At 43.5% G+C, this 26,709-nt stretch overlaps 1 protein-coding gene across 1 annotated transcript; it reads right to left on the bottom strand.

Annotated features, from left to right (window-relative positions):
• Positions 1-18,218: 18,218 nt before the first annotated feature.
• On the bottom strand, positions 18,219-22,015 carry LOC124550965 (cuticle protein 6.4-like). Its single transcript, XM_047125783.1, has 2 exons — positions 21,858-22,015; positions 18,219-18,663 (listed from the first exon to the last, which is right to left on the bottom strand). The coding sequence occupies exons 1-2, from the start codon at positions 21,870-21,872 to the stop codon at positions 18,412-18,414; spliced, it is 267 nt and encodes an 88-aa protein (XP_046981739.1). The 5' UTR covers positions 21,873-22,015; the 3' UTR covers positions 18,219-18,411.
• Positions 22,016-26,709: the final 4,694 nt, after the last annotated feature.

The following is a 26,709-nucleotide window of genomic DNA, read 5'->3' as shown; positions in this document are numbered from 1 at the left end:
CCTGTCTACTTCGACCATCATCAGTTATTTTGCTCCCCAAATAGCAAAACTCCTTTACTACTTTAAGTGTCTCATTTCTTAATCTAATTCCCTCAGCATCACCCGTCTTAATTAGACTGCATTCCATTATCCTCGTTTTGCTTTGGTTGATGTTCATGTTATACCTTCCTTTCAAGACATAGTCCATTCCGTTCAACTGCTCTTCCAAGTCCTTTGCTGTCTCTGACAGAATTACAATGTCATCGGCGAACCTCAAAGTTTTTATTTCTTCTCCATGGATTTTAACTCCTACTCCAAACTTTTCTTTTGTTTCCTTTACTGCTTGCTCAGTATACAGATTGAATAGCATCGGGGAGAGGCTACAATCCTGTCTCACTCCCTTCCCAACCACTGCTTCCCTATCATGTCCCTCGACTCTTATAACTGCCATCTCCTTTCTATACAAATTGTAAATAGCCTTTCGCTCCCTGTATTTTACCCCTGCCACCTTCACAATTTGAAAGAGAGTATTCCAGTTAACATTATCAAAAGCTTTCTCTAAGTCTACAAATGCTAGAAACGTAGGTTTGCCTTTCCTTAATCTTTCTTCTAAGATAAGTCGTAGGGTCAGTATTGCCTCACGTGTTACAACATTTCTGCGGAATCCAAACTGATCTTCCCCGAGGTCGGTTTCTACCAGTTTTTCCATTCGTCTGTATAGAATTCCCGTTAGTATTTTGCAGCTGTGACTTATTAAACTGATAATTCGGTAATTTTCACATCTGTCAACACCTGCTTTCTTTGGGATTGGAATTATTATATTCTTCTTGAAGTCTGAGAGAATTTCGCCTCTCATACATCTTGCTCACCAGATGGTAGAGTTTTGTCAGGACTGGCTCTCCCAAGGCTGTCAGTAGTTCTGATGGAATGTTGTCTATTCCCGGGGCCTTGTTTCGACTCAGGTCTTTCAGTGCTCTGCCAAACTCTTCACACAGTATCGTATCTCCCATTTCATCTTCATCTACATCCTCTTCCATTTCCATGATATTGTGCTCAAATACGTCGCCCTTGTATAGACCCTCTATATACTCCTTCCACCTTTCTGCTTTACCTTCTTTGCTTAGAACTGGGTTTCGATCTGAGCTCTTGATATTCATGCAAGTGGTTCTCTTTTCTCCAAAGGTCTCTTTAATTTTCCTGTAGGCAGTATATATCTTACCCCTCGTGAGATAAGGCTCTACATCCTTACATTTGTCCTCTAGCCATCCCTGCTTAGCCATTTTGCACTTCCTGTCGATCTCATTTTTGAGACTTTGTATTCCTTTTTGCCTGCTTCATTTACTGTATTTTTGTAGTTTCTCGTTTCATCAAATAAATTCAGTATCTCTTCTGTTACCCAAGGATTTCTACTACCCCTCATGTTTTTACCTACTTGATCCTCTGCTGCCTTCGCTATTTCATCCCTCAAAGCTACCCATTCTTCTTCTACTGTATTTCTTTCCCCCATTCCTGTCAATTGTTCCCTTACGCTCTCCCTGAAACTCTCTACAACCTCTGGTTCTTTCAGTTTATCCAGGTCCCATCTCCTTAAATTCCCACCTTTTTGCAGTTTCTTCAATTTTAATCTACAGTTCATAACCAATACATTGTGGTCAGAGTCCACATCTGCCCCTGGAAATGTCCTACAATTTAAAACCTAGTTCCTAAATCTCTGTCTTACCATTATATAATCTATCTGATACCTTTTAGTGTCTCCAGGATTCTTCCATGTATACAACCTTCTTTCATGATTCTTAAACCAAGTGTTAGCTATGATTAAGTTATGCTCTGTGCAAAATTCTACCAGACGGCTTCCTCTTTCATTTCTTAGCCCCAAGCCATATTCACCTACTATGTTTCCTTCTCTCCCTTTTCCTACTGTCGTATTCCAGTCACCCATGACTATTAAATTTTCGTCTCCCTTCACTACCTGAATAATTTCTTTTATCTCATCATACATTTCATCAGTTGCTTCATCATCTGCAGAGCTAGGTGGCATATAAACTTGTACTACTGTAGTAGGCGTGGGTTTCCTGTCTATCTTGGCCACAATAATGCGTTCACTATGCTGTTTGTAGTAGCTCACCCGCATTCCTATTTTTTATTCATTATTAAACCTACTCCCACATTACCCCTATTTGATATTGTATTTATAACCCTGTATTCACCTGACCAAAAGTCTTGTTCCTCCTGCCACCGAACTTCACTAATTCCCACTATATCTAACTTTAACCTATTCATTTCCCTTTTTAAATGTTCAAACCTACCTGCCCGATTAAGGGATCTCACATTCCACGCTCCGATCCGTAGAACGGAACTTTTTTTTCTCCTGATAACGACGTCCTCCTGAGTAGTGCCCGCCCGGAGATGCGAATGGGGGACAATTTTACCTCCGGAATATTTTACCCAAGAGGACGCCATCATCAATTAATCATACAGTAAAGCTGCATGCCCTCGGGAAAAATTACGGCTGTTGTTTCCTCTTGCTTTCAGCCGTTCGCAGTACCACAACAGCAAGGCCGTTTTGGCTGGCGTTACAAGGCCAGATCAGTCAATCATCCAGACTGTTGCCCCTGCAACTACTGAAAAGGCTGCTGCCCCTCTTCAGGAACCACACGTTTGTCTGGCCCCTCAACAGATACCCCTCCATTGTGGTTGCACCTACGGTACGGCTATCTGTATCGTTGAGTCACGCAAGCTTCCCCACCAACGGCAAGGTCCATGGTTCGTAGGGGGAAGTACTGCAGTATATCGAGAGGTTATAACAATGGAAAAATGTACTGAAATGCAGCAGGTTCTGCAACGAATTGACGCGGGGTGCAGGGAATGGCAATTGAATCTTAATGTAGACAAGTGTAATGTGCTGCGAATGCATAGGAAGAAAGATCCTTTATCATTTAGCTATAACATAGCAGGTCAGCAACTGGAAGCAGTTAATTCCATAAATTATCTTTGAGTAGGCATTGGGAGTGATTTAAAATGGAATGACCACATAAAATTAATAGTCGGTAAAGCAGATTCCAGCCTGAGATTCATTAGAAGAATCCTAAGGAAATGCAGTCCGAAAACAAAGAAAGTAGGTTGCAGTACACTTGTTCGCCCACTGCTTGAACACTGTTCACCAGTGTGGGATCCGTACCTGATAGGGTTGATAGAAGAGATAGAAAAGGTCCAACGGAGAGCAGTGCGCTTCGTTACAGGATCATTTAGTAATCGCGAAAGCGTTACGGAGATGACAGATAACTCCAGTGGAAGACTCTGCAAGTGAAACGCTCATTTGCTCGGTACAGGCTTTTGTTGAAGTTTCGAGAACATACCTTCACCGAGGAGTCAAGCAGTATATTGCTCCCTCTTACGTATATCTCGCGAAGAGACCATGAGGAAAAATCTGAGAGATTAAAGCCCACACGGAGGCATACCGACAGTCTTTCTTTCCACGAACAATACGAGACTGGAACAGAAGGGAGATACAATAGAGGTACTCAAAGTACCCTCCGCCACACACCGTTAGGTGGCTTGCGGAGTATGGATGTAGATGTAGATGCAGATTAATAGCACAGAAGTAATACATTTAAACGTCATGCACAATGCGTCAATTTTTCACTCATCTCTCCTGAGATGTAACAGATAGTTGGCTCTTATCCCCACAGCGATTGTTGCCTTTCATTAAGGGACGTCCGTACCAAGTTTGGTTGAAATCGGCCCAGTGGTTTAGGAGGAGATGTGGAAAACACACCCACACACCCACACGCACACACACACATACATACACACACACACACACACACACACACACACACACACACACACACACACATATACACATACACACAAGTACATGCATACACACATTTTTATAATACGTGTGGAGAAAGCTCTCAGCGGACATTCGCGAACTCCATGGCGAACAGTCTGCTTTTCAGCGCCACTGTCACATCTTGTTGAATCTATTTTCTGCCACTTGTGCAGAGAATCAGAACCCCTTCCACTGTTGATTCTCATTCGTTTGAGAACCGACCATGTCTCACGTGGCAATTCAAAGTCAGGTTGCGTGGCCGATATCCGTGGCATCTTAAGCTATTCTTTATTAACATAAATCTGCCTTGTGTGTCTCTAGTAGTCATCAGTATTAAAGCTCTTTCCAAATTGCATTCTTGCGGTTTCCATTGGCGTGTGACGGGAGCGAAGCCTACCTTTGCTGATGCTTGGAATATCAGAGTGAACAGGGAGGCTAGATTTTTTTCTATAGTTATTTGTACTCCCGTACAAGTGTACTTTCTCCCTGGGTGGTGCTAAACGAGCGACAAAATGCCAGAAACCAGACAATCCTCGAGATCTCCTGGTAAATATTACATCACACATCAGTATCAAACGAAAAGTACCTATGTTTAACGCATTTACCTCTAAGCACTATCATACACGTCACAGTACAGCTGTTGTACATTTCACAACAAATTTCCGAATTATATATGTAAACTGAACGGAACCACTGCTGTCAGCTGCAGGGGAACATTACGCGGAATCAGCGGCTCCGAGTGAAAATGTGTACTGCACCCGGATACGAACCTAGGATCTCCTGCGTATTTACTTTTTTTTTACCTAATTTTGTTCGTTATATTTGTTCGGGGTGGACGTCCCATGACCCTTGTTCAAATTCATCGTTGATCCATTAACTCTCTTTTTCATTACAGAGGGCAGCGAACCCTCTGACCGAAGACTCTGTTCAAATGGTTCAAATGGTTCAAATGGCTCTGAGCACAATGGGACTTAACATCTGAGGTCATCAGTCCCTCAGAACGTAGAACTACTTAAACCTAACTAACCTAAGGACATCACACACATCCATGCCCGAGGCAGGATTCGAACCTGGAACCGTAGTGGTCCCGCAGTTCCAGAATGCAGCGGCTAGCACCGCTCGGCCACATCGGCCGGCAAATGGATCAAATGGCTCTGAGCACTATGGGACTTACCATCTGATATCATCGGTCCCCTAGACTTCTTAAACCTAACTAACCTAAGGACAACTTACACCTCCATACCCGAGGCAGGACTCGAACCTGCGACCGTAGCAGCAGCGCAGTTCCGACTGATGTGTCTAGAACCGCTCGGCCTGCTGAACACTCTGTGCTACCGTTCCGACGTTTATGAGGCAGTTACACTACTGGCCATTAAAATTGCAACACCACAAAGATGACGTGCTACAGCCGCGAAATTTAACCGACAGGAAGAAGATGCTGTGATATGCAAATGATTAGTTTTTCAGAGCATTCACACAAGGTTGGCGCCGGTGGTGACACCTACAACGTGCTGACATGAGGAAAGTTTCCAACCGATTTCTCATACACAAACAGCAGTTGACCGGCGTTGACTGGTGAAACGTTGTTGTGGTGCCTCGTGTAAGGAGGAGAAATGCGTACCATCACGTTTCCGACTTTGATAAAGGACGGATTGTAGTCTATCGCGATTGCGGTTTATCGTATCGCAACATTGCTGCTCGCGTTAGTCGAGATCCAATGACTGTTAGCAGAATATGGAATCTGTGGGTTCGGGGGGGGGGGGGGGGGGGTAATACGGTACGCCGTGCTGGATCCCAACGGCCTTGTTTCATTAGCAGTCGAGATGACAGGCATCTTATCCGCATAGCTGTAACGGATCGTGCAGCCACGTCTCGATCCCTGAGTCAACAGATGGGGACGTTTGGAACACAACAAGCATCTGCACGAACAGTTCGACGAAGTTTGCAGCAGCATGGACTATCAACTCGGAGACCATGGCTGCGGTTACCCTTGACGCTGCATGACAGACAGGGGCGCCTGCGATGGTGTACTCAACGACGAACCTGGGTGCACGAATGGTAAAACGTCGTTTTTTCGGATGAATCCAGGTTTTGTTTACAGCATCATCATGATCGCATCCGTGTTTGCGACATCGCGGTGAACGCACATTGGAAGCGTGTATTCGTCATCGCCATACTGGCGTATCACCCGGCGTGTTGGTATGGGGTGCCATTGGTTACACGTCTCGGTCACCTCTTGTTCGCATTGACGGCACTTTGAACAGTGGACGTTACATTTCAGATGTGTTACGACCCGTGGCTCCACCCTTCGTTCGATCCCTGCGAAACCCTACATTTCAGCAGGATAATGCACACCGCATTTTGAAGGTCCTGTACGGGCCTTTCTGGATACAGAAAATGTTCGACTGCTGTCCTGGCCAGCACATTCTCCAGATCTCTCACCAATTGAAAACTTCTGGTCAATGGTGGCCGAGCAACTGTCTCGTCGCAATACGCCATTCACTACTCTTGATGAACTGTGGTATCGTGTTGAAGCTGCATGGGCAGCTGTATCCGTACACGCCATCCAAGCTCTGTTTGACTCAATGCCCAGGCGTATCAAGGCCGTTGTTAGGGCCAGAGGTGGTTGTTCTGGGTACTGATTCTCAGGATCTATGCACCCAAATTGCGTGAAAATGTAATCACATGTCAGTTGTAGTATAATATATTTGTCTACTGAATACCCGTTTATCGTACGCATTTCTTCTTGGTGTAGCAATATTAATGTGCAGTAGTGTAGTTATCCATTGCGACACGCGGGTACAGTGTTTATTGCAGCTGTATGGACTATCTCAGCACGCCTCATGACCGATTCACATTCCCCCCTATTCGCAGTCCCTGTCCATTGACTCCTCTTCGTTATTCTTAGATTCCCACCAGAGATCGGACGTATTTGTGCATCCGCACTGAAGAAGGCTGATTCATCGTTCATCTAGGCGAATCAATTACGTCAATGCGTGGTGTCTGTTATTTCGCACATGTCCGGAAGGACAAACACAAAGCATTCAAATAAATTTTCTAAATCTGAGCGTCAGCTTCAGTGCATTTTTGTACTCTTAGGAGAAATTTTGTGATCCTTCTCTGAATGCCTCAACACGTTCCGTTAAAGAGGGGAGCACTGTCGATAATACAGCCAAGCAGTTCATCTCGTGTACTCACCATCCGTACTATATCTCAGACTTCATCCCACTCCATAAACAAAAATCGAATGACCTTAGATCTGGCGATCTTGGTGGCCAGTTAGCTGTACCCACATGACCAATCAAGCGATTAGGGTAAGTGTGGTTGAGATGTTCCCTCACACGTCTGGTAAAGTGTGTAGACGTTTCTTCATGCTGGAAGTACATTGCTGCCCGCGTGGTCAAACCAATGTACTCATGGAGTTCAGCAAATGAATTTCCCTCTCCCTCCCCCCCCCCCTCCACTGCTTCTGTCACCTCATTCACTTTTGTAAAGTGACTTGACGTATCAACATGTGACCGATCATGTCCCACCAAAGGTTCATCGAAAACGAACTTGGAAACTGGTTTCCACTATAGCGTCTGGATTTTCCTGCTACCATCAATGATTATCACGTGTCTTGTCGATTTCATTCCGTGTTTACGTGGCTTTTAATGGAAGCAAATGATGATGGTCATTTAATTAGTGATAAAATTCATGTCGTGTGGCATTGTCACCAATGCGTAGATAGTCGTCGTGGGCTGGTAGTGGGACTACGCTGCGACATTTCAACACTGTGTAGCTTTTCCTGTATTTGTCGTAGAACTGCACGATCAAAAGAAAAGTGGCAACTTGGAAGAATATCTGTTTCACGCAGTGTGCTGAAAGCTTTCCTAAACACTCCATGATCAGGAATTCGACGTATCGGAAAGCGCCGACACTATTCTTCGACAATTCTGAAGGTGGCAGTGGTCAAATACAGCGAGCGAAAGGCTACACAGTTTGTACAGAAACCAGGCGGCAGTTATAAGAGTCGAGGGGCACGAAAGGGAAGGAGTGATTGAGAAGAGAGTGAGGCAGCGTTGTTGCATATCCCTGATGTTATTCAATCTGTACACTGAGCGAGCAGTAAAGAAAATAAAAGAAAAATTTGGAGTTGGAATCAAAATCCATGGAGAAGAAATAAAAACTTTGGGGTTTCCCGATGATATTGCAATTCTGTCAGAGACAGCAAAGGACTTGGAAAAGCAGTTGAACTAAATGGATAGTGTCTTTAATTCCTATTCCAAATTTTTCTTTTGTTTTAGGAAGAAAGGCGTTTATGAAGAAGAGAGATTTGTTAACACAGAATTTAAATTTAACTGTTAGAAAATCTTTTCTGAAAGTGTTTATATGGAAGTGAAACACGGACGATAAACGGTTTAAACAAGAACAGAGTAGAAGCCTTTGTAATGTGGTTCCACACAGGAATGCAGAACATTTGATGGGTAGATCACGTAACTAATATGGAGGTACTGGATGGAACTTGCGATAAAAGAAGTTTGTGGCACAACCTGATTAGACGAAGGTATCAGTCCTAGGACACACTCTGAGACATCGAGGGATCACCAATGTAATAGTGGAGGGAAGTGTGGGGGGTAACAATCGTAGAGGGAGACCGAGAGGTGAATACAATAAGCAGATTCAGAAAGATGTAGGTTGCAGTAATTATTCGGAGATGAAGAGGCTGGCACAGGATAGAGTAGCATGGAGATTTGCATCAAACCAGTCTTCGAACTGAAAGCCTCAATAACAACAACAAAAATTCAATTTTGTGTTTTTGTATTTACATTCCTTTTTCATTCTACATGTGCAGCTATACTCTGAAAACCACTGTTAACTGCATGACACACTGTATCAGTCATTACGTCTTCTTGCCGTTCCATTCAGATATGGAGCCTAGGATGAATTTTTGCTTAAACGCCTCTCTATGCGCTGTAAGTATTCCGATATTGTGCTCGCCAATCCTAAGCGAGTGATAAATAGGGGTTGTGGTGGATTCCTAGAGTCGTTACTTCAAGTTGGTTCTGGAAGCTTTCTGAGCGAACTTTGACGGGATGGTGTGCGTTTATCTACAAGCGTCTAGCAATGTAGATCTTCACGACACTCTCCCATGAGTGAAACAAACGCGTTGCTATTCTCTGTATGCGTTCATCATGGCCTGGTAGTCCTATTTGGTATGCGTCTCATAAACTTGAGCGATAATGTAGGATAGGTCGCACGTGTGTTTTGTGTACAATCTCCTTTGTAGACTGATTGCGTTTTCCTACTATTCTAGTGATAAACCACAGTCTGCAACTTGCTGCATATACGACTGAGCGTATGTGATCGTCCCATTCCATACACGTACAAATTGTTGCACCCCTTATTTGTATGATTTGACTCGTATCTGCTGTAGCTCACTGATATAGTAATCGTAGAATACTAGGTTTTTCCGTTTTGTAAAGTGCACAGTTTTAGGTTTATGAACATGTAAAGTGAGTTGGAAGTCATTGCACCGCTTTGAAATGCTACCAAGATTTGAATGAATACTTGTGCACCTTCTTTCGGGCAGTAATTCATTATGATCCCTGCCTCCTTTACGAAAAGTCTGAGCTACTGTTAATATAGTCTACAAAGCCATTATTATTCAATATGAACAATAAGGGCCCGAACACTCTTCTCTGGGGCAACCCGATAGTTACTTGTACATCGGTCCTTCGTGCAAGATAACTTTCTGCGTCCTACTCACCAAGAAATCTTCAGTCCTTATAATTGAAGTTTACGCTGAGACATTTAAGTCTCATCTTTATCTGCGGTAAAAATAGCGGGGGAAATAAGCTGAAGATATGAAGTTTGTGTTGGGGAAGGCACTCGACTTTGGTAGTTCGTGCAGCAATGTTGACTACAGTGTTCAGATGCTGTAATGGTTAGCCTAGTAAGCAAGGAAACCTGCGTTCCAGTCCACGCCGTGCCACAAATTTTCATTCCTTTCTTCTGCTTCCATCATACTCAGTCACGAATCTCACGTGATAGCCCATATGATGGTGCTTTCGATGTCGAGACCCATCGTTATGTCAATCCATTCGACTGTTTGCTTATCTCCACAAAATCTGTTGATTTATACATGGGGATTTATACACATTCGAAATAGTTTTCCTGAGTCTCTTCTGATAACGCTAGGTGTTCGCATATAGTTCCATCCACAACGTAGTAGCTGCCCTAGTATCTGCACTGCTCTTCAGATCTTGAGGGCGAAATTTTGTAGACATCACAACTGTCAATGATCGCAAATATTTGTTCATTGAACTACCGGTTTCAATCATAATGATCGTCTTCAGACTTAACATCTTCACGAAGTTAAGACAGATCAATGTGAAGATGGTCGGAGCTTCTGTAGTACGCATTTGTGCCGCTAGGTGTGTATAGCGCGGCTCATTGTCATGTCGGTGCCGCCTGTGTTGTCGACCTGGCTTGTTATGTTCATCTGTAGTGATTGTTCTTGCTAGCGCTGCTTCTTCTTGTTTCGTTTTTTATGATGGCAAGTTTAAGTGAACAAAGAGTAGCTAAGAAATTTTGTATTCTACGCGGTAAAAATGCTGCTGAAACTGTTTTAATGTTGGAAACAGCTTACCAAGAGTAGGCTATGGGAGAAACTCAGGAGTACGAGTGAGTTGTTCGATTTGAAAATGGTGACATGTCTATTGATGACAAACCTCTTTCTGGACGTCCGTCAACTGCCAGAATCGACGAAAATATTGAAAAAATGCGAGGGCTTTTGCTCACAGAACGTCGACAGAACTGTCTGGTATTACTGGATTATCTTGGAGCTCTGTTCAGCGAATTTTAACGGAAGATTTGAGAATGAAAAGAGTTGCTGCCAAGTTTGTTCCTCCGGTTCAGACTGACAGTCAAACGAACGTCGGGTTGAAACATGTCGTGCTTTGAAACAACAGCTTGAAACTGATCCAGATTTTCTTTCAAAGGTCATTACTAGTGATGAGTCATGATGTTAAGGCTGCGACCCACAAACAAAGCAGCAGTCAAGCCAGTGAAAGACGTCCGAAAAATGTTGACAAGTCAAATCAAACATCAAAACAATGCTGATTTGCTGCTTTGATGTCAAGGGCGTAGCTCATTCAGAGTTTGGATAAAAATGGCATGTTTCCGCTGTCTCATGCACCTTACTCGCCTGACCTAACTCCTTGCGACTTTTTTTATTTCCACGCATGAAAAGCGGCACGAAAGGATACCGATTTGAAGACGTTGAAGAAGTCGAAAAAAAACGAGGGAACAGCTATCAGCCATATATAAAGATGAGTACAAAAAATGTTTGTAGCAGTGGAAACCGGTGGGATTTGTGGTAATGGAGAGTATTTTGAAAGGGATAAGGTTGTTTCGTAAACAATTTATAAATATTGAGCTCTTGATAAACAATTACGGTGCTTTTGGGTACCCTGTCGTATTTGCGGTCAGAAACTGTTATACTATTTACAAAATTTGATGACGTTGGGTCGCTGTCGCCTTCACAGCGATTTTGTCGCCCCTCTCTTAATGATTATCTGGACACCTAGCTGAAAATGACATAAGTTCGTGGAGCTCTCCATGCATTACCTTGAATTCAGTAAGGTGTCGGCCCCACCCTTAGCCTTGACGACAGCTTCTACTCTTGCAGGCATACGTCCAATCAGGTGCTGGGTTTCTTGGAGACTGGAAGCCCGTTCTTCAGGGAGTGCTGCACTGAGGAGAGGTGTCGATGTCGGTCGGTGAGGCCTGGCACGAAGTCGGCGTTCCAAAACATCCCAAAGATAGGATTCAGGTCAGGACTCTGTGCAGGTCAGTCCATTACAGGAATGTTATTGTCGTGTAACCACTCCGCCACAGACCGTGCATTATAAACAGGTGCTCGATCGTGTTGAAAGATGCAGTCGCCATATCCGACTTGCTCTTTAACAGCTCGAAGCAAGAAGGTGCTTAAAACATCAATGTAGGCCTGTGCTGTGATAGAGCCACTCAAAACAACCAGGGGTGCAAGCCCCCTCCATGAAAAAAACACGACCACACCATAAGAGTACCGCCTCCGAATTGTACTGTTGGCACTACACACGCTGGCAGATAACGATCACCGGACACTCGCCATACCCACACCCTGTCATCGGATCGCCACATCGTGTACCGTGATTCGTCACTTCACACAACGTTTTTCCACTGTTCAAACGTCCAATGTTTACGCTCCTTACACCAAGCGAGGGCGTCATATGTGGCTTATAAGCAGCCGCTCGACCATGAAATCCAACTTTTCTCACCTCCCGCCTAACTGTCGTAGTACTTGCAGCGGATCCTGATGCAGTTTGGAATTCCTGAGTGATGATCAGGATGGATGCCTGCCTATTACACGTTACGACCCTCTTCAACTGTCGGCGGTCTCTGTCAGTCAACAGACGAGGTCGGCCTGCACGCATTTCCACTGTACGTGTCCCTTCACGTTTCCATTCACTATCACGTCGGAGACAGTGGACCTTGCGATGTTTAGGAGTGTGGAAACCTCGCGTACAGACGTATGACACAAGTGCCACCCAATCACCTGTACGAAGTCCGTGAGTTCCACGGAGTGCCCCATTCTGCTTTCTTACGATGTCTAGTGACTACAGAGGTCGCTGATATGGAGCACCTGGCAGTAGGTGGCAGCACGACGCACCGAATATGAGAAACGTATGTTTTTGGTGGTCCGCATATTTTTGATCACAGAGTGTACCTAGAATCCAATATTTTGATATTTAAAAAGAAGTATCATTATTGGCTGTAGATATAGAAGTAAAAATGTATCGATAAAAACGAAGAGAAAATGTTGTCTTAACGGCCTATAGAAAAATCGGCTGTACGTTGTAAATACACTCCTGGAAATTGAAATAAGAACACCGTGAATTCATTGTCTCAGGAAGGGGAAACTTTATTGACACATTCCTGGGGTCAGATACATCACATGATCACACTGACAGAACCACAGGCACATAGACACAGGCAACAGAGCATGCACAATGTCGGCACTAGTACAGTGTATATCCACCTTTCGCAGCAATGCAGGCTGCTATTCTCCCATGGAGACGATCGTAGAGATACTGGATGTAGTCCTGTGGAACGGCTTGCCATGCCATTTTCACCTGGCGCCTCAGTTGGACCAGCGTTCGTGCTGGACGTGCAGACCGCGTGAGACGACGCTTCATCCAGTCCCAAACATGCTCAATGGGGGACAGATCCGGAGATCTTGCTGGCCAGGGTAGTTGACTTACATCTTCTAGAGCACGTTGGGTGGCACGGGATACATGAGGACGTGCATTGTCCTGTTGGAACAGCAAGTTCCCTTGCCGCTCTAGGAATGGTAGAACGATGGGTTCGATGACGGTTTGGATGTACCGTGCACTATTCAGTGTCCCCTCGACGATCACCAGTGGTGTACGGCCAGTGTAGGAGATCGCTCCCCACACCATGATGCCGGGTGTTGGCCCTGTGTGCCTCGGTCGTATGCAGTCCTGATTGTGGCGCTCACCTGCACGGCGCCAAACACGCATACGACCATCATTGGCACCAAGGCAGAAGCGACTCTCATCGCTGAAGACGACACGTCTCCATTCGTCCCTCCATTCACGCCTGTCGCGACACCACTGGAGGCGGGCTGCACGATGTTGGGGCGTGAGCGGAAGACGGCCTAACGGTGTGCGGGACCGTAGCCCAGCTTCATGGAGACGGTTTGCGTAGGATCCTACGGTCTTGGCGTGCATCCGTGCGTCGCTGCGGTCCGGTCCCAGGTCGACGGGCACGTGCACCTTCCGCCGACCACTGGCGACAACATCGATGTACTGTGGAGACCTCACGCCCCACGTGTTGAGCAATTCGGCGGTACGTCCACCCGGCCTCCCGCATGCCCACTATACGCCCTCGCTCAAAGTCCGTCAACTGCACATACGGTTCACGTCCACGCTGTCGCGGCATGCTACCAGTGTTAAAGACTGCGATGGAGCTCCGTATGCCACGGCAAACTGGCTGACACTGACGGCGGCGGTGCACAAATGCTGCGCAGCTAGCGCCATTCGACGGCCAACACCGCGGTTCCTGGTGTGTCCGCTGTGCCGTGCGTGTGATCATTGCTTGTACAGCCCTCTCGCAGTGTCCGGAGCAAGTATGGTGGGTCTGACACACCGGTGTCAATGTGTTCTTTTTTCCATTTCCAGGAGTGTATATGGTTCAAATGGCTCTGAGCACTATGGGACTCAACTGCTGAGGTCATTAGTCCCCTAGAACTTAGAACCAGTTAAACCTAACTAACCTAAGGACGTCACAAACATCCATGCCCGAGGCAGGATTCGAACCTGCGACCGTAGCGGTCTTGCGGTTCCAGACTGCAGCGCCTTTAACCGCACGGCCACTTCGGCCGGCGTTGTAAATATATTTCAGGCTTTAGAGCTGCATGTACACGTAGTGATTGATTATTATTGGATATACTGCACATCAACATGCTAGGAGCCTGTCAACCCCTCTTAGAGCAAGAACTGAAAGGAAAACGATGCACGTTAACGCCTGGTGACAACCGCTTTGGTAACAATGGTAACTGCACGTAAGTGACACAGTAAAAGGTGGCCGATGAGTCCGTAGTTCGGTTTCTTCACGTATCGCATTTGTCCCGGAACACTTCATGTCGACTTCCCTATTTTTTCATTTCTGCCGTCGCCAGCGATCTAGCAGTTGTGGCCTCAAAATCGCGTGGTGAAGCTAAATGTTGCAGCTTTTGTTCGTAGCGCAGAACGCCGAGCGCCGATTACGTCAGCATTTCCCCTCACACGTCTCCGACCACCGTTAAGACCAATCTTGTCTTTTACATTTTTGTTAATCGTTTTCAGCAGCTCTTTTTGTAGAATACCAAAGAAATTGCACAATAATTGCTTTTCTTTTTCTTCACGTCGGAAATCTTCTGGTTTATTCCCACCGCCACCCGGCAGTGCAGTTTGACTCCTTCTTCTTTTGTGTCAGGTATGTTTGCTTCATACAGTCAAAAAGAAAAATGGTTCAAATGGCTCTGAGCGCTATGGAACTTAACATCTATGGTCATCAGTCCCCTAGAACTCAGAACTACTTAAACCTAACTAACCTAAGGACATCACACAACACCCAGTCATCACGAGGCAGAGAAAATCCCTGACCCCGCCGGGAATCGAACCCGGAAACCCGGGCGTGGGAAGCGAGAACGCTACCGCACGACCACAAGCTGCGGACTCAAAAAGAAAGACTGGAAGTGATGAAAGCTCAAAAAGTAGTGACACTCTTTCAAACAGTGGAAGTAAAATTACGTTCTACTACAATTGCAAATATTTATCGAAAACTGGGAGAAAAATAACATAAAATGAAAATATCGGCTCTCGATATTGCCACTTCGAGGATCAGCACCGATATTTATCGATGTCTTGTCAAAAAAATCGGTTCTTTATCAGTAGCCCTACTGGGCAGGTCTTGGATGTTCGGTGAACAGACTGGCCTGCGCATTCCCGCGACTTAAATTCAATCGAGCACGGATGGGATGTGGTGGGGAGACCCTTCACCAACCTGGCGGCCAGTATGCGAGCGGGTTGCAGAACATGTATTGCTCGCCGTGATGATAACGAAGCACCTTAAATCAGTTAATAAAAGCGAGGCCTCCGGTCCATGTCGTATACCAGTCATATTCCTTTCAGAGTACGCTGATAGAATAGCTCCATACTTAGCACTTCGCCCGTCGAAAAATCCGTACCTAAAGACTGGAACGTTCAATAAGTCACACCAATACCCGGGAAAGGAAGTAGGAGTAATCTTCTGAATTCCAGAGCCGTATCGCTAACGCCGATTTACGGTAGGATTTTTGAACATATACTGTGTTCGAACGTTATAGGTTACCTCGAAGAAACCGATTTATTCACACATAGCAAGGAATCAAAAAACATCGTTCTTATGAAGCTCAATTAGTTCCTCATACTCACGAATTAGTGACTTTTGACGCCGTTCCTCAAAAGCGACTTGTAACTAAACTGCGTGCATCCGGAGTATCCCCTCAGTTGTGCGTCTGGATTCGTGATTTCCTGTGAGAAAGGTCACAGTTCGTAGTAATTAGCGGAAAGTCATCGAGTAAAACAGAAGTAATATCTGGCGTTCCCAAAGGAAGTGTTATAGCCGCACTTCTGTTTCTGGTCTACATAAACGATTTAGGAGGCAATCGGAGCAGCACTCTTAGATCGTTTGAGATGACACTGTCAGTTACCGTCTTATAAAGTCATCAGTTGAACAAAGCAAATTGAAAAACGATTTCGACAAGATATCTATACGGTATGGAAAGTGACAACTGACTCTAAATAATGAAGAGTCATTCACATGAGTACCGAAAAGAATCAGCCAAATTTCGCCTACATGATAAAACATACTGTTGTGTCTAGACAAGACAGCCTAGACACAATGAGAGGAAGCCGAAAGGCACGCGCTTAAACTCACGCAGGCTGACGTGAGGTCTGAAACAGGGTACGTAATGAATGCTATAAAGAAAAGTACGTAGCTTCTGGAATACTTAACTTTAATCCATAATTGTATAACTTCGCTCTTGATAATACATGCTTCATATAATAAATATCAATTGAATACGGCGCCTTGCTAGGTCGTAGCAATTGACTTAGCTGAAGGCTATGCTAACTATCTTCTCGGCAAATGAGAGAGTCTTCGTCAGTGTAGCATCGCTAGCAAAGTCGGCTGTACAACTGGGGCGAGTGCTAGTAAGTCTCTCTAGACCTGCCGTCTGGTGGCGCTCGGTCTGCTATCACTGACAGTGGCGACACGCGGGTCCGGCGTATATTAATGGACCGCGGCCGATTTAAAGGCTACCACCTAGCAAGTGTGGTGTCTGGCGGTGACACCACACATACAAATGTAAAGGCTGTAAATTCAACTAAACACTTAGGGATTACAGTTATGAATAACTTAAACTGACACGATCGCATCGAAAATGTTGTGGGGGAGTAAACCAAAGACTGCAATTTACTGGCAGAAAATGCAACAGGTCTGCTAAAGAGACTGCTTATACTATGCTTGTCCGCCCTCTTCTGGAGTATTGCTATGCTGCGTGGGATCCGCAACAGATTGGATTGACGGACGACATCGAAAAAGTTCAAAGAAGGGCAGCTCGTTTTGTATTATCACTTAGTAGGGTAGAGAATGGTACGGCCATGATACGCGAACTGCGGTAGGAATCATTAAAGCAAAGACGATTTTCCTTGCTACATGACCTCCTCGTGAAATTACAATCAGCAACTTTGTGTTCGGAGTGTGAAAACATTTTGTTGGTGCCCACCTACATATGGAGGAACTATCATCATAATAAAATAAGGGAAATCAGAGCTCGCATGGAAAAATTTAAGTGCTCTGTTTTCCCTCGCACTGTTCGGGTGTGGAACCGTAGAGAAATAGCTAAAGGTGGTACGGTGAACCACTGCCAGAGACTTGATTGTGAATTATAGAGTATCCGTGTAGAAGTAGATGTAGATATTACATGTCTTGCCTTTTGCAATCATAACTCACATTGACTCCAATGTAATTATTGTTTCTGAATAAATGTGTCACTTCTGTTCGCCTCACTGAGTATGCCTTTCAATTACCTTCTACACTATACTGTAGATGTTCTTTCTATTATGTTCCAAATTTCTTCGAGTTGCGTTACTTGGCTGTGAGACATCATGCGAATGAATTTCCGTTCTGAAGTTTTGCACACCAGTGAATGTCGTATCAAGTACTACCAGGAGAAAATACGAGTACGTCAAACCTTCGTAGCGCAGGCCACTGTTACGGAATGAGAGACCCGTTGGATACTGTTTGCATCTTAACAGTTGCTTCCAGCCACTTTGCTCTTCAGTTTTAGAACATTTCGCACATATTTTTGTGATAAGCGTGATATCAAAACTAACAAGCGTTATGTTTGTGCACTCGTATTTTCACGACCATCCAAATGCTGTTAAAAAGCGTATTGTTCCACTAAAGAAAACCATACTTGATTCAGTATTTTACCTGGTACAAGACTTACGTGAACCACACGGACTATCTACGTAAATCATATACCTAAAATCTGGTTCCAATGTCTTGAAAGGTTCTCAGAATGAAAGATGTGTAAGTTTCAAGTCATTTATCGTGTATGTATCATTGAGAAATGATATTAAGAACAAATTAATGCGATCCATGGGTTCTTATAACACAGAATCAGTTACTAATTTGCTTTAAGAAGCTGGTAGTTCAGGAAAGTGGTCTCATAGAAAAGTATTTATAAGTGAAAATAGGAATTTAAAAAATAGGGTAATGAGAGAAGAAGGGAAAAAGGAGAAATAAAAAATAAAAATAAACCCACACATTTATAAAGTAAAGAAGAGTTTTTATTGTTTGAGCTATTAACTGTCACAGCAGTCAGGGGAAGGAACTGACTGCCAAGTACACACACATGACTTGGCAGTTATTTTGCGGACTAGGCTCGCTGAATGCCACTTGGATCGGCAAAGATAGTGAATGGATTGTCAGGACAGTGGATTGATATCAGTCTGTGGGATTTAGTAGTGGTAACCGCCATAGTAGCCGAGTCCGTGGTAGCCGAGGCCGCTGTATCCCAGACCGCGGTAGCCGAGACCGTAGTAGCCGGCAGCGTATCCAGGGTACCCGTATCCGTATCCACCGTAGAGTCCAGAAGAGTAGGCCAGGGGGGCGGAGTAGCCGAGGCCGGTGGCGTAGGCCAGGCCGCGCTTCTCCTTGGGGGCGGACTCCTCAGCGGCGAAGACGGCGGCGAACAGGCACAGGGCCAGGACCTGCAAAGTGTGGAACGTTATTTTAGGACTACAGACTCAGGAAAAATTACATTACCTTATGAAGCTGACGAGTATTTCAATTGGTCTGGCTGTGCATGAAAGAGAGCATATTTTTGAATCTGTACATGGAAAATCGCATAATGTCCACAGGGTTTAATACTTGGGCTCACATTATCAATCATTACTGAGCTGCTATTATTGTATAATATGATAGATGATACATACAGGGTGACAAACATTGAACTATATGAAAAAAGGTAAATTAGTTACAAACTACAATGTACACACACTTTATTAAACATGCAAACCTCACTGCAGATATTTGGATAAGGGTAATGACATGCTCGATATACCTGCCATCATTGACGATGATGTGAAGCAAACGAATAGCGAATTTCTGCGTGACCCGCTGAAGTGTCGGAACATCGATGCTGTCGACGACCTCCTGAATGGCTGATTTCAACTCAGCAGTGTTTTTGGGGTTATTGATGTAACCTTGTCTTTAATATAGCTCCACAAAAAGGAGTCGCATGTGTTCAGATCCGGGGAATATGGCGGCCAATCCAGACCTATGCCAGTGGCCTCTGGGTACCCCAGAGCCAGAAAGCAGTCCCCAAAGTACTCCTCCACGATATAGAACACTTTCCTGCTTTGATGGGTTCAAGCTCCTTGTTGCATGAACCACATCTTGTCGAAATCAGTGTCACTTTCGATAATAGGGATGAAATAATCTTCCAAAACCTTCATGTGCCATTCGGTAGTCACTGTGACATCATGGAATATAGCACAGATTATTCCGTGACTAGACACTGCACACCACACAGTCACCTATTGAGAGTGAAGAGGCTTCTCGATCGCGAAATGCCTATTCTCAGTCACCCAAATGCCCCAATTTTGCTTATTGACGAAACGATCCAAATGAAAGTGGGCTTTGTCGCTAAACCGCACCATACGGCACCTACTAATTCCCATTAAGGCCTGCAACCAACCGTGCGTTTCTAACGCAAACCGTTCAGAAGTTATGACGATTTTATTTCGTATAGTTCCATAACCTTCACCCTGTAATTACATTTTGTTTGTCCCTGTACGGCTGCTACATTTAATATTATCTGTTTGACTACAACAGGAGGAAAATTAACGTTCTCCATTTGCTTAGGGTCTGCTGTGTTTCTTGATTTGGGAAAGATGTGTCTGTTTTATCACTGAGGCTGGATACCCTTTCTGTCACAATTGCTATCAATTAACTTAGGGGAGGAATTTGATCTGCATCATCTATCTGTGAATCGTGTAAACTTCGTCTCGTGCATTATCATATTTTAATATTTCTATATCATATATTCTGAGATACACATTGGGAATCAATCTAATATTGGCCTAAAATATGTTGAAACATCGCCTAAAACCACACTCAAGCTGGATATTGTGCCAGAGTAGCAATCGTTAATTTTCCACACAGATCAAATCCACATCTGGGTCACCTATTTGAATCAAAACTAGTGCACTGCATGTTAAGTTATATGAGAAGCCATATTAATCTGTAACTGAAGAAATAGAATGTACAACTCTTATCAACGATACTAATATTTATTGTATACTGTTTGTCAGAAAACAAAAGGAAAAGAAACTGTCTAAAGAAATTTTCTACGACATCTCACATACAAGTTAGTGTTTCCTTAAACAGCAACCAATAACTTTTATAACCCCAATGTTGTAATGGAATTAATAATTTGGCACCGCATTTTTCAAAATAAGTCTCACGAAAACTCATGCATTTGTGCTTTCACTACGACCAAGTACAATAAAGCTGATGGTAGCATGCTCCATAACACCCTTTATTCCGGTCAGTGCTAGTGTAATAGTATTTAGGAGTGCTTATGTGGATACATGCACTGGCAGACTGAATTTATAGCCAAGTTCTAAGATAAACTGATGTTCTTAATCAGTAAGTGTGCTGTCCAAAAAGGTTTCTGCTTTAAATATGCGAACACGAATTATTTATTTTATTTATTCTGTATCTTGACTGCTCTTCAATTTTTCGCTTTCACTGTTCCTCCCAGCGTCAGTTTGACTTTTTCTGGATCTATTAGAACACACGTTGTTCGACTTTAGCATTGTCTAATTTCATAAACACGGATACGAATAATACACCTACTGTGTCCTTGTAGCAACTCGTTCCATTACTCTCCTTCCTATTTGTAACACTGCTGACACTTGCTGACATTTCCTGATGACGATGTTACTGTCATACTATATTCGCATGACCAGCAGTCTCTATTATCTTTTCAGTTAGATTCAGTAATTTCTACTACCCATTTTTCCATTCCTCTACAGTAATTTCCAAGATTTTGTGCTCTGATTCCTCGGAAATCATTATATTTCATCCTCATCTTTGCAATCGTAGTCTGAACGCTTTCTATCTGGAGATCCAGATGGGGATCTGATCCACCATTTTTCCTCTATAGGATAAATTCGTTTTACGTGGTGCCTCCTTTAAGACAAATGTTAAGATGATTCCCTCAAAAAGTACATGACTGAGTTCCTTCGACATTTCTGTCACAGCTAAGCTTGTGTTCCACTTGTAAAGATTTCAAAGGAACGTCAGCTCTAACCTCTCATCCTTCCTATTGGTCCCAACATCGCCATGTCAGTGAAAATTAGTTACTCTCAGACTTTTATGTTCAAAATGGTTCAACTGGCTCTGACCACTATGGGACTTAACATCTGAGGTCGTCAGTCTCCTATAACTTGGAACTACTTAAACCTAACTAACCTAAGGACATCACACACATCCATGCCTGAGACAGGATTCGATCCGGCAACCGTAGCAGCAGCGCAGTTCCAGACTGAAGCGCCTAGAACCGCTCGGCCACACCGGCCGGCAGACTTTTAGGGACAATTGTCCCACCGAAGGGTAAGAATGTGACATGAACATCCGCGTGCCCCCACAGTCCTTTTTAAAACTGAGTGCTATTTAGTTCCCAGTGTCTGCTACCTTTCATGCCTTGTCGCAATCTAACCTCATACGTTTGGATCAATAAATAGTAAACAAGTTAAAACCGTTGTATCTATGTGAGACTTTCCGGCGAGACCCTGAAAACTGGATAGATTTTTGCTCAAGCGTTATGAGAGTTCAGCATCGCGTTTGACGTACAAAGATTATCGTCTAAATACCTGTTGGTCTGTCAGACACTTACCACGTATTTCATCATGGTTGATGGTTGTTAGGGGTGAACTGCCTCTTCTGAGATGAAGACTGCGTGCGAATGCTGAAGACTCTGTCCAGACGTCGAGTATATATAGGCGGTTCCAGAACGGAAGGTGTGGCGGTGGATGAAGGTCGACTGGACTGACTCCAGTGGCGAGCGATTTGGAAGAGTGGAGCACGAGGGGGGGACGGAGGTAACAGCTGGGAGGAATGGTCAGCGAGGACAGGTTTCGGCCGAGTCTCGCCACGCCACGCCACGTAACAGCTCCTCCCTCCACGCACCACGCCTTGTGGCCACAACGCGTGAGAGCGTACGCTGAACAGGTAGTTCAAGGTGGACTGACTCCGCCGCAAGCGGGAAACGGAAAGGGACAAACAGTTTTGTCTAGATAATTGTCTTGCATGATGTAGCATTCTTCTCCAGATCGGATACATAATCATACATTTCCACTGAGTTTTGGAGTCTCCCGAGGAAGAGAAAAAGAAATCGAGACTGAGGCAGTTCTACTATATTCTAAATGGCTAACTGGAAGATTCTCAACCCACAGTTCGTGAGCTATCGTCAAATTTAGACGCTTATCTCAGGTGAACCAGCACAAATAGAGGCCTAACTTGGAAATCCCCCGACAATAATAACTAATGACAGGGGCCCTCAGATATGTGTCTGACCGCGAAATGAGATCTTCAACAAAAAAACAAAAAAAAAACCTCCGACACAAATCTAAAAATAAGCAAGGACCAAGTGTCACGTGGCAGTCTACATAAATAAAAATCAATTGCCTCATGTATGAAAGACCAATGTGGTGCTACAGAAGAATGCTGAAGATTAGATGGGTAGATCACATAACTAATGTGGTGGTATTGAATAGAATTGGGGAGAAGAGGAGTTTGTGGCACAACTTGACTAGAAGAAGGGATCGGTTGGTAGGACATGTTCTGAGGCATCAAGGGATCACCAATTTAGTACTGGAGGGCAACGTAGAGGGTAAAAATCGTAGAGGGAGACCAAGAGATGAATACACTAAGCAGATTCAGAAGGATGTAGGCTGCAGTAGGTACTGGGAGATGAAGAAGCTTGCACAGGATAGAGCACCAAGGAGAGCTGCATCGAACCAGTCTCAGGACCACAACAACAACAACAACATGAAATATCATCACCTGAGAACGGCTTGACCGACTTGGTTCTCCTTTTTTTGTTTTGTTCGATATTGGCAGGTAAAGGTCTGTATGAAAGAAAAGTTTACGGAAATCCGACGGAAAAGTCGTAAATTAACACGTTAGCGCATGTATGAAATATAATCACTTAAGAACAGCTCGACAAATTTGGTTGATGCTTGTCTTTCTGTGTTCGTAAGTGTCAGGACAAGGTTTGCAGGAAAGAAAATGTTTGGAAAACTCTGAAATTAAAATCAACTGTGGAAGATCATCACTTGAGCACTGCTCGAACGATTTGGTTGATTTTTTGTGTTGTGTTCGTAATTGTAGATGATAGTGGTATTACGGTAGGAAAACGAAAATAAAAAAAGTTGCTTTCAGTTTGAATGTTCTCCTGTCACATGTTTTCATAACAAAAAAATAAAATAAAAAAAATACTCCACATCGGACACGTAATGACACATTTCCACTAAGTTTCAGAGTCTATCGAAAAAAAAAAAAAGTGAAATCGCGACTGTTGCGACACTCTAATATTCGGATGGACATAGGCAGATAGGCCTCATGTCTTTTTAGTACATGTGCAAATATACGTAATATATTAACGGGGAAACGTTGTTACCACATATCTCAAAAAGTTGTTGACAGATTTACTTCCAATTTTTACATGATACTCTAATGAACATTCAGACGGACGTAGACTGTATATTTTTTTAATATGAGCACTTTTTTTATCTTCGCTACTTTCAAACATAACTCTTCTAATGAACAAATAATGCTCATATAGGGTGTATCATGATACATGCATACCTTAAGAGCTTCGAGCAATTTTTCATCTTCGATACTGTGAAACAAATCTCTTCTACTGCAAGCTCTTTGCTTTCCATATTTTGGAAAGTGAGAGTGTGGACCAAAATAAGAAAAAAATGTCCAGTAAACATGTGCTCTACTATGTATGCCTTAAAAGTTATGAGCATTTGTTCATTAGAAGAGTTATGTTTGAAAGACGCGAAGGAAAAAAGTGCTCATATTACAAAAATATACAGTCTAAGTCCGTCTGAATGTTCATTAGAGTATCATGTAAAAACTGGGAGTAAATCGGTTAACAACTTTTTGAGATATGTGGTAACAACGTTTCCCTCTTAATATATTACGTATATTTGCACATATTACATGTACTACAAAGACATGAGGCCTATCTGCCTATGTCCATCCGAATATTAGAGTGTCGTAACAGTCGCGATTTCACATTTTTTTTTTTTTTCGATAGACTCAAACTCAGTGGAGATTTTTTTTGTTATTAAAGCATGTGACAAGAGAACATTCAAACTGAAAGCAACTTTTTTTATTTTCGTTTTCCTACCGAAAATACCATTATCATCTACAATTACGAACACAACACAAGAAATCAACCAAATCGGTCGAGCTGTGCTCAAGTGATGATCTTCCACAGTTCATTCTAATTTCAGAGTTTTCCAAACATTTTCTTTCCTGCAAACCTTGTCCTGACAATTACGAACACAGAAAGACAAAAATCAACCAAATTTGTCGAGCTGTTCTTAAGTGATGATATTTCATACATGCGCTAACTGGTGTTAATTTACGTATATATATAATTTCAGAATATACAAAGGAAAACCATCAAGACAACTGAAAAACCTAAGGCTTTTTGGCACAGAATTTGCAGTACACAGGTCTATTACGGACAGCATAATCGAGTTTTCGTCACCAAATGAAAGAATCAGCACCATCACAGTGAAATCAGCCAACAAATCCTACACAATAATCAACGCACATGCACCGACTAATGACTACAACAGGAAAAACTCGAACGAAACTGATGACTTCTGGACGACAATGGAAGAAACTATCAGAAAAATTCCTGCACATAGAGTCAAAATAATACTGGGAGACTTCAACGCTAAACTCGGAAAAGAAAAGATATACAGACATACCACAGGAAAACATACTCCACACAAGGACACAAACAAAAACGGAAAACACCTGACGACCTCACCATTAGGTCAACAAAATTCAAGAAACCAACACGGAAACTTATCACATGGAAATTTCCCAGCGGAAAGCAAGAATTACAAACCGACCACGTAATAGTCCAGAAAGAGTCACAAAAAGAAATTTTGAACATAGACACACGTAAAGGCTACTTCGACTCAGACCACCACCTACTATAGATCAGGATTCGTCTTTTGCCCAAGAAAACGCTCCAGAAGAACAAAATTGTTAAGACAAGATCCAGAATACCTTACTTTAAACCAGACACAAATATTAGACAAAATTAAAATGGAGAAAACGACAGACTGGACACAACTTTCAGGAAGAATCCGAGAGGCCATGAAACTAGCACAAGCACCACGCACAAGGAAACACCGTTGGTGGAACCACACATGTGGCCAAGCTATTAACCAGCGAATCAATGCATGGAAAAAATTTAGTAGCCATAAATCCCAAGAGAATTGGATGAACTTCCTGAAAACACAAAAGCAATCAAGCAAAATCATCCGCAGTGAAAAACAACAGTATGATAAACGGCGACTGACGGAGATCAAATCGGACTTCATGAAGAACAACACAAGAAACTGCTACAGAACGTTCAGAGAAAATATGACTGGATATCAACCACCCAGCTTGTGCTTCAGAAGACCGGATGGAACCCTAGATACCAACACCAAAAACAATTGTGACATTCTGGCAAAGTACTTTGCAAAACTGCTCAACACGGACCCCCCTATGGAAGAAATGACGACAGAAACGAGCACGTACAATCCAGATAGTGAACCTCCAACTCTAGAAGAAGTTAAAGAAATAATCAAGTCACTCAAGAATCGTAGAGCACCAGGAGAAGACGGCATCATCGCGGAAATCTGGAAGTTACAAGACCCAGAACTCACCAAAGACATCCATAGGATCTTGGAAGATATCTGGAAGACCATGAAAATTTCTGACGACTGGAAAACTGCCCTGATACACCCACTACACAAAAAAGGTGACAAGACTGACCCGAGCACCTACAGAGGAATATCCCTACTACCGGCCACATACAATATTCTCTCTAAAGCTTTACTAAACAGACTAGAATGCCAGACCGACCACTTGATTGGGGAAGACCAAGCAGGCTTCCGTAAAGGGCGGTCTTGTGCGGAACAAATTTGGAACCTGAAAATGATTTGACAACACAAACAGAACCTGATCATTACCCTTGTCGACTTCAAAAAGGCGTACGACTCTATCGACCGGAAAACTCTCTTCAAAATTCTGGCAGAATACAAAGTAGACAACAAAACACGGGCTATCATAGAGCAAACTTTAACCAACACGACCTCCAAAGTAAAGTTCTGTGAGGAACTACCAGAGCCCTTTGAAATTCGCACAGGTGTCCGACAAGGCGATGGCCTCTCACCTCTCCTTTTCAATCTGGTGTTAGATAAGGTCATAAACGAATGGGAAACATCACAACAGGAGATAACCTTAGGAAACCTACAGATTAAACGCCTGGCTTTTGCAGACGATTTGGCGATTGTCACGAAAGGTATAAAAGAAACAAAAGACGCTATTGAAAAACTACACGAAATCGCTTCCAAAACTAGACTACAGATCTCTTACGAAAAGGCACAGTTTATGAGAACAAAGAAACTCTTATCTCTGAACACAAAGTATGGCACGATTTACAA

Source organism: Schistocerca americana, chromosome 9, assembly GCF_021461395.2.
Source record: "Schistocerca americana isolate TAMUIC-IGC-003095 chromosome 9, iqSchAmer2.1, whole genome shotgun sequence".
NCBI classification, from domain to species: domain Eukaryota; kingdom Metazoa; phylum Arthropoda; class Insecta; order Orthoptera; family Acrididae; genus Schistocerca; species Schistocerca americana.
The sequence above is the reverse complement of the archived record's forward strand: the minus strand, read 5'-3'. Positions and strand labels throughout refer to the sequence as shown.